The sequence below is a fragment of the Prinia subflava genome, chromosome 3 (genome assembly GCF_021018805.1).
Source record: "Prinia subflava isolate CZ2003 ecotype Zambia chromosome 3, Cam_Psub_1.2, whole genome shotgun sequence".
NCBI lineage: Eukaryota > Metazoa > Chordata > Aves > Passeriformes > Cisticolidae > Prinia > Prinia subflava.
Window position 1 is genome coordinate 19830499 of NC_086249.1, and position 9239 is coordinate 19839737.

The 9239-nt window shown below is 49.3% G+C and overlaps 1 protein-coding gene across 1 annotated transcript; it reads right to left on the reverse strand.

Moving 5' to 3' along the window:
* Window positions 1-6670: 6670 nt before the first annotated feature.
* Window positions 6671-8738, reverse strand: LOC134548710 (inositol 1,4,5-trisphosphate receptor-interacting protein-like 1). The gene is made up of 2 exons (XM_063393600.1): window positions 8549-8738; window positions 6671-8355 (listed from the first exon to the last, which is right to left on the reverse strand). Exons 1-2 carry the CDS (start codon window positions 8736-8738, stop codon window positions 6671-6673), a joined length of 1875 nt encoding a protein of 624 aa, XP_063249670.1.
* Between the last annotated feature and the right edge of the window lie 501 nt (window positions 8739-9239).

The following is a 9239-nucleotide window of genomic DNA, read 5'->3' on the forward strand; positions in this document are numbered from 1 at the left end:
GGATAAGTTTTAAATCCTTCAGAAAACAAAAGATTTCTTTTGGTTTAAAAAAATAATCATTGGAGAAAAAGCATAAAGTCAATTCAGTCATAGTATCCTGGAAGAAAATAGATACAGTATTTTGGAAAGAATTTGAAATGAAAACACAAAGCCTGATGGGATTTAAATGTAGAAAACCAAAAGTTCTGTCTTGCCTCCTCTTTTCCCTTCCCCTATCCATGAGGTCACCATTTCTCATCTCACAGACTATGGCATCTTGCCGGGATCCTGAGGCAGCCACCAGAAAAATATTCTTGCTCCTGTGAGCACAGCACAGGATGAAACTGGCCAAGGGAAAATAATCAGAATGGCTTATTTGAAGCTACAAACACAGAAACTTCATAGAACTAGCAAGAAAAAGACACCCAGAAAAGGGAGGTAACCCCTTTATTCTTTAAAAAATTGTTGCCTAAGCATTTGAGATTAGGTAAAAATGTGTGAAATAGTGGATGTGCACTGAAATTCAGCATTGCAAACAGCTTGATTGTAAAGGAGCTGTGTTGTGTCCAGAGTTGCAGGGGCATATAAAGAACAAGTGTGCATGTCTCTGAAATGTGGCAGACCTCAGTCCCACAAGTTTAATCCTGCTTGGAAGCACTTCCTTGTGGCAAGCTGGCTCTCTGAAGAGCAGGGATTGATGCTGCTGACATGTCAGCTCTGCTGCTTCTGAGGCAAATGACTTTTCTCATGGCATCTGTGCTCAGACCTGAGGAGGTGCTCCTTCACTCAGCCCTGGCATGGCGTGAGCAGGAGCAACGCTTTGCATCCCCTGTAACTCTCAGCCTGCATGAAGAAGAAGTGATCATTCTCTGACACTCTACTGGCCTCATCCAGCTACAACTATTTACCTTTTTAATAAACTGTGGTGCCTTTGGGGGTAAACCAAGAGCACAAGGAGAGCAGGGATTGCGAATGTTCTTCTCCCTTGCAGATTTCTCTGCAGCAAGACCCTGCAAATTCAAAGGACCTCCTGGCAGTATTGATGGCTCCTACTTGCTCTGCCACAAGCCAGAACTGTAGAACATCTCAACTTGGAAGAGACCCATAAAGATCATCAATCCCAACACCCGGCTCCTCTCAGAAATGCCTAAAACGAAACAATATTACTGAGAGCTTCCTCCAAGTGCTCTTTTTAGAGGCTTGGTGCTGTGATCCCTTCCCTGGGGAGCCTCTTCTTGTGACTGACCACCTTCTCAGCGAAGAACTTTTTCCTGACATCCAACCTGAATTTCACCTGATGCGCCTTTATCCCATTCCAGTAAGAGTAGAGTGGTGAACAAATAAGTCAACAGTTATGGCTCACTTTAAAACTTCTCCATGGAAGCAGCAATCTGCTAGTCCCTGGTGTGTTTACCTCAGATTCCAAAAATTGTTCAACTATACTTATCATAGAATGATGGAGTGGTTTGAGTTGGAAGGGACCTTTAAAAGTCATCTAGTCCAACCCTCTGTAATAAGCAGGGACATCTTCGTCTTGACCAGGGTGCTCAGAAACCTGTCAGGTCTGACCTTGAATATTTTCAGGCATGGTGCATACACCACTTCTCTGGGCAACCTCTTCTAGTGTCTCATCACTCTCACTGTAAAAAATCCAAACAACACATCTACCATCTATCTAGTCCACATCAACCCTCTTTTGGTATCACAACAGATCCTATTAAAATGTCTGTCCTCACCTTTTTTGTGGGCCCCCTTTAGGTACTGGAAGGCTGCTATAAGGTCTTCCTAAAGCCTTCTCTTCTCTAGGATCAACAGCTCCAACTCTCTCAACCTTTCCTCACAGGAGAGTTGTTCCATGCCTCTGAAAACACAACTCAGTTTCTGGGTCAACGGTGGCAAAGTGAATGCTTTAACTCTTACCAAAGTCAGGCACAGTTATTTTCAGTGTACATTCTGAGTTATTTTGTTGTTACTTAAATCCAATGTGGACTGGAGTTGAAGATTCAGCTGAAAAATGTTTCCCCATGACAATCTTCTAATGCAAGAAAGAAGGAGAACTTACTACAAGGAAAAAAATGTGCCCATTAGAGAGACAGATTTGTTGAATTTTGGATCTGAATTGTCTCCAAGGCAAACTGACAGCATTAATGGCATGAAGTCAGTTTGGATGGATGGGATAGTCCTCTGGAACAGGGGAAATGTGCCCATCAAGAACATTCCTAATATTCTACCCATACTACTATGGATGTCCAATGCCAAAGGCAGCAGCCAACATCAAAGCACATGAGGTGCCCAAGGGCATGAGGCAGCAGGGAGGAGCACAGCTCCTGCCTGGACACCTGCAGAGCTCTGTCTGAACACCATGCTTGCTTTGCTGCTCAGGACAAGAAAAGCTCCAGCTGTGTCTGACAAGACTTCCAGCCTATCCCAGAGTTAATCCACACAATTCAGAATAATGTTGGGAGAACATCCTCTGAATTTTCCTGTCCAGTCTGAATGCCTCCACCAACCATGTGCTTCTCAGCTCCTTGAGAGCAAACAGGGTTCACTCTTTTGCAATTCCCTGCAGCACCTTGGCTTGAAGCTGTCCTGTACAGCCCCTGGACTATAGACTGGGACTTTCACCCAGGTCTACAGTTCTCCAGTATCTCTGAAAGCCAAGTAATTTGGGGTTTATTCTTTTCTCATGCTCTGTTGCTACTTGTGTCCTGGATCAGATGGAGCTCCTCGGGCTTGTAGTCATAGTTATTCTCCTTACACCAATTGCAGGAATGCAGGGATGAGTACAGAGTGTCTGGCTCTGACACTGACAGATCTCATACTGCTCCCAGGGAGTTGCTCAAATGCAACAAAGATGAACCATATGGGCAGCCCCAGCACTTGAGGCCATTAATAGGAATTTTTAAGCAACTGTGATTGATGAGGCAGCTCTTACAAGTCTGAGATCAATGAAAATGCAACTTGATCTTTTGAACCCAAGTCCTTAATTTTTTTTGTTCCTTTTTCTGCAGAGAATCCCATAAAACAATTTCTGTGCAGACAAAAGCTGTCTGGGACACTTCATGTGGATTTGTCATGCATTTTCCGTTTTCTTCCCCCTCCACCCTCTTTGCAGTTTCATATGCAGTTTATTTTTGAGTCTTTCTCCAAGATTCATACGGCTCAAGATCAGCTTTTTCTATAATTATAAATGGACATTTTCTTGAGGGTGTTTTTTGAGACTTATTATTTTTCTTTTGTTTTCAATCTGGATAATTTACTCCTCATTATAATCTGAACACGAGGGAGAAAATAGTGGTAAGGAAAAAGAAAAGCAAAAGTCACTGAAGACAGAGGAAAGGCTGAGCAACCTTCTGGAGAAAGCATGGAGCCCAAGCAAAGAACAAGAGAGAGGACTATGTCTGATGAGTCTTGGATTATCCAATATTGATGTTTTTCCCACAGGATTGGCTGACACAAACCGACAGTAACTGAAACAGCTCTATCTTCCAATATTTGCTATCAAATTCTTGACAGACAGAGAAGTTTTTCCCAGGAACTTTGGATTGAGATTGTCCTTGGCCAAGATGTCAATAGTCTTCCACTGACTGGATTCTCATGGAAATGAAAATCTCTAAGAGGCAGCAGATCACTTAGAACTAGAGGAGAATGAACCTTAAAAGGCAGAGGGAAGGGGCAGCTTCTTAAAAATCCAGACAGGGGGTTAGAGGGAGCCTGGGGAGTAGGGAGAGAGGGCAACATGGGGGGCTTCATTTAGCTAAGGTGACAGCTTGGAGGCACACAAGAGGGTCCAGAGTGCAGGAGGGAAGAAGCCAAAACCAGTCCAGTGACATGGGTGAGTTTGATGGAGCATAGATGCAAGCATGATGCAAGAAGAGGATGGTCCAGAATGAGGATGTGAATGGCAAAGAGCTGCAGAGGAGATGAGGGGTACACATCATTGAGGAAAATTGTGAGAGAGGTGAGAGAAGAGCCTTGGAGGGGTGCTGCTTCCCTGCTCTTTGTCACCATTGTAAAGGAGCAAAGAACCTGACAGAGCACACAAGCAACTCAGAAAAAGGGGCACTGAGGGCACTGATGGGATTGGGAGAATCCAGTTCTCCACCACCTTTCAAAAGCACAAGAAAAATTGAAGATGTTCCCAGAACCCAGCAGCACATCTTAGCTCTATACAGCTGGTCAGCAAAATAACCTGTGAACTTACACTGTGTGACAAAAATTCCAATACATTGTCTCTCTTTTGCTAGGGAAAGAGTCAAACCTTTCCTCTGAAAAACACCTGGGATTCTTTCTTAAATTATCAGGTTTCCAAAACTAATCTTTGCAGGATATGATCCTTGGCAGGCAGAGGGATGGGTGGTTACAGCTGCAGGTTAGGGATGACGGGTCCAGCCCACTCCTCTGGAGCTTGCACCCACTTCCTGGGAGAAGGATAAGCAACTGCTAAGCAATGGGAAGTGCTCGTGCTCTCCCCAGACCTCAAGCAGTCCAAAGTGTTCAAACACTTTGATACATTCTAGCAGTGGGCACAGATCCATCTGCACCTGTGTGCAATCCGGAGATTTATATCTTCAAATGAGCCCTTTGATGGTGTCACAACACAAGTGACTTCTAGGGCCTCACCAGGGTCTTCTAGAGCACCCTTATCTCTGGCTTCCACTCCATATTTGACAATGTGGCATCCCCAGAGATGCACTCACACTAGATGAGTTCTTCCATTAAAACCTTAACATTTGCAAAATTCAGTGCTCCCTCAGCAGAAACATGACACTCATTTATCAGACGGTAGTGACTCAGACATCCTTCAAGCTTGGGAGTGTGCCAGTGGCAATGCTACAAACCTGAGTGGTTTGGGCTTCACAGTCTTTTCTTTGTAACTAATCCCCGTGATTAACTTTTTCCTTAGAAGCAGTCATGGAGCAGCCAAGAGCACCAGCCTGGCAGCATTAGAAACTGGAGCTGGGTCCCCAGGGAGCAGATGTAGGCTGACAAAGACAGAGCCAGCTTCTCACACCCACACAGAGCTCTCGCCACACAGCTTGAAGTCACATCCAACTCAGAGTGACAGCATCGAGAAGTGAATGGCGAGCTCCGTTGCCACTTCTTTCTCAGATGCTGTCTGCAATTACTGAGGCTGCCAAAAGCCACAGGAAGGCAGCCAGATGCCCTCCCTGCATGCTGGCAGGGTTGCCTCTTATGAGCACTAGAGAAGCCCCCCCTTCTCTAGGTCAGCTGCAGCACAGGGCTGGGCTTTACCAGGAGATCCATAACAACCCCTGTTGACGTATCTCACCTCCCCTTGCAGACAGTTCCTCGGCTGGGCACTACTTGAATCCAGGTGAGAGTTTCTTTCATTGAAACAGCAACAGAATCTTACACAGTCTCTGAGAGTGCTCACATTTACCCTTTCTCCATCACGAGCATATGGGAATGCCTAAGGGTGTGCAGGGAATATGCTTTCAGTCATAATCTCTCCGAAGCTCTGTTTATTTCTTTCAGTTCAATCCTTCAGTCCACTTTTAAAGCTTCCTTAACCATGAAACTAACTCTCCTACTTAGAGCCACTGCTCTGGACGACAATCAGACATGTTGATCCCAGCTGAAAGTGACAACATTACTCACTCTTTTATGTATCAGCTTAGCAGCCTGATAACAACAGGGCAGGAGAGGATATTCCTGGCACTCTGAGCATACTATCCAAGGTTTGTAAGGTGGAAGTGGTGAATATCCTGGTGCTGACATGGGGCTTCTCCAGGGCAGGATTTCTGTTCCTGCTGTGCCTCTGCAAGAGGACCTTGATTCCCTGCACACATTTCCCAGGGCTGATAAGCAGGTGTAGGAGGGTGATTTCCAGTGGCCAGCTCCCACTGCCGACAGAGCACAGTGTGCTGCATGTCCAACAAGTTCATTTCTGTGGTGCCAAAGCCCTGCAGAGTGTCTGCGATCAGCAGGTTCTTCATTGTCTCGCCAGTGAACACAAGGAGGCCCAGCAGCGGTGCCTCCTGCTTGCTCCCTGCCCAGCCAGAACTGCCGGGCAGTTTCAGAGCCCCGGTGAAATGGCCAGCATGGCCTGAGAGTACAAGGGGAACACAGGGCAAAAATCATCTTTGCAGCCACCATGGTCTTCAGTGGCTGCCGCACCAGGAAGACCATCGAGTGGAATTTATGAATACTCCAGGTCTGGTGGAGTTCAAGAAGAGCTTGTACAATGCAGCTACTGGAATAGGTCAGTTTATTGAAACAATAACAAAGAAGGTTCAGGCTTGCTGAACACACTAACTAGAGGGTATTAATGTCTCTGCTAAAAGCACTAACATGGGCGTTCCTATAGATCCAGCAAATTCACTAACCAGAGGGTCCTAATAGGTAGAGTAAATGCACTAACTATAGGGTATTCCTATATTCTGTAAATGCCCTAAGTATGGGAGGGTAATACTGGAATAGTCCACTTTCTGGAAACAGTAACAAAGAAGGTTCAGGCTTACTGAACACACTAACTAGAGGGTATTAATATCTCTGCTAAAAGCACTAACTTGGGTGTTCCCATAGATCTAGTGAATTCACTAACTAGAGGGTCCTAACAGGTAGAGTAAATGCACTAACTACAGGGTATTCCTATATTCTGCTAATGCCCTAACTACGGGAGAGGGTCTGGCAAGAGGGCCTTAAGCTGCGTGCACGAGGATCTCTTTCAAGGGCCGTGGCTCAGCAGCTGTTTGAGCCCCTGTAGCAGGCGATTGTACTCCTGCATGGCTCTCAGGTGGGCATCCGCACTGCTCGCCAGGTGCTGAAAGAGGTTGGGCGGTTCAGCCACCCGGAAGCCGGAGGGCAAGCGGATCTCCCCAGGAAAGCACTCGTTGCCTATGACAAAGTGGCGAAGATGCGTGATCTCCAGCGAGCACTGCAGGTACTTGAGGATATCCATCAGTCGCTGCTGGAAATCCCTCCCGCGCCACCGTGTCAGGGGTACGCCGTTCAGGAGGTGCATCACCACAGTCTTCACGGCGTAGCTGGGAAAAGCTACACCCGTGGGCAAGTGGGTGAGGAGCTGCAGGCACTTGCAGTGGCAGCTGTCCTGGGGGGCCTGTCTGGAAACGTGCCTGAAGAATTTTGCCTCTGCCACGGCGTAAGTCTCAACCCACGTCGTGCTTGGGACGCCAACCTCTGTAGGCCGGCTGCCCACAAAGATATCTGAGTCTCCTTGCTGCACTCCAAAGATCATCTCAGCCGCAAAGCTTTCCTCGTCTTTGCTGAGCTGAAATTTACAGGAGCGTCTGGAGGGCTGCAACATTAAACGCCAGTGGCGGGATTCAGGCAACAGCAGCCAGGCTACTCTCACAAATCGACAGAACCAGCGGACAGTTTTCTCTACATCTAGACAGGAGCCAGTGCAGAGGGTGTCCAGCAGGCTGGGCTCCTGTCTGCTTCTCAGCTCCTCCTCGGGCTGGTGGAGGAAACATAGCATGTCCTCCTCCCCCAGCTGCTCCCTTCTGCAGGTGCACAGCAGCTCCACATGGACGCGGAAGTTCCTCTGGAGCACGCCTGCAGTGTCCAGCTCCAGGTGGAAGGCGTGTCCTGGAGGAGGACTCAGGGGTACAAGCACGCGGTACACGGCATCTTCAGCATGGGGGCTCCAGCCTTCAAAGGCGCTGTCCACCCCGATGGCTTGTTGTGGCACCGGGTAGAAGCCGTCAGACAAGCCTTGTTGGAAGACGTGTGTCAGTTTGTCCATCAGGTCCATTATCAGTGAGCAGCCTTTGTGCAGATCCAGAACAGGCAACTGTAAGCGCTCCTCTAAAAGGCTTCCCAGGCTCCTCTGGACATTGGGCTCATTGTCTTCTTCCTTTGCATCGTGCTTGTCTTCTTCACTTCCAGCAGCACTGGCTTCCGCTCCCTTCTCATCACCGTTCACTTCTTCCTCTGCATCATCGCCTTCTTCTGCTTCATTTCCAAGAATGCTTTCTGCCTTTGCCTCAACATCGCTGCCTTCTTCATTTCCATCTCTGTTGTCTTCTTCCACATTTGCATTGTTGTTTTGTATTTCATTCTTGGCAACAACCATGTGGCCTTCTTCCTCTTCTTCCTCCACCAAGTTGCTGCTGCGCCTCTCCTTGTGGCCACTGCTGTCTGGATGGCATCCAGTTTTCCCAAGTCCAAACCACACTGCCAAGAGAAGCACCAGGATTGCTGTCAGAGCCCACCACTGCCACAGCAGCAGGGCTGCCCAGGCCCCGCCACTCTGCTGCAGGTTCTTCTGCTCCAGCTCCTGAAGCAGCTGAGCCATCTGCTGGTCCAGATACTCGGCCCGCAGCTGCACGCGCTCCCGCGTGGCCTCATCCAGCCCGTCGCCGGCCTGCTGCGGGTACTGGATGAGGCCTTGCGCGAGCAGGAGAAGGAAGGTTAGGGCAAGCATGGCCTAAGGGGTTGAGCAGGGGTCGAGCGGGGATGGGAGGGAGGTACTGATAGGGGAAGTGGGGACAGGAGCCCCAGGGCTCCAAAGGCAGGAGAGGGGGCCAGGCAGCCGGCGGGCTGCCAGGCCTGTGCCGCTGCCACAGCAGCAGCCCCGTGCCCTGCCGAAGGCGCTCCCGCCAGGGACCGGCCTCTGGGTGCCCGGTGAGCAGCGGCTCCCCGGGTACTGGCATCTCTGCCGTGGCCCTCGCTCGCCGTTCAGCACAGCCTCCCGTCTGCGTGCGCGCTGGCGCTGCCCAGGCTGCACTGGGCCACTGTTGCCCGCTGCTCCTGTTGATGGCTGCCGCCATTGTGACACTGGCGCTGTGATGTCACAGGTGCCAGGCCACAGCCCGGGCCAGGCCGGCCCCACCCTCCATCTTTACCTCAGCTCTGGGACTCCTAATGGCCCCGGGCAACCAAAGACCTGGCACAGGCCAAGAGCAGAGCCACGGGTCATCATGCACCCCTGGGGTGGGGGGTTCCCTTTGACAAAACAGGCAGAAGCCCCCCAAAGCCTTGTCAGTCTGAAATTCAGTGACATCACCCATGAATGCTTTCTTCCTGGAAATCTCCTGCTGTGGGATGGAACTGGCTGCCTTGGTGCTAAGCTGTGTGCTTGTGGGCGTGCTCTCAGGACCTAAGTGACAGCCTAAGTGGGTGTGTAGTGGGGAATATCCTGGTGCTGACATGGGGCTTCTCCAGGGCAGGATTTCTGTTCCTGCTGTGCCTCTGCGAGAGGACCTTGATTCCCTGCACACATTTCCCAGGGCTGATAAGCAGGTGTAGGAGGGTGATTTCCATACCCAGGG

Excerpts from the sequence above, each read along its gene's own strand:
- LOC134548710 (XM_063393600.1), bottom strand. The coding sequence starts at position 8,738 with ATGGCGGCAGCCATCAACAGGAGCAGCGGGCAACAGTGGCCCAGTGCA. Across the intron at positions 8,356-8,548 it reads GCGGGAGCGCCTTCGGCAGG|GCCTCATCCAGTACCCGCAG; the intron begins GCACGGGGCTGC and ends TGCTCGCGCAAG.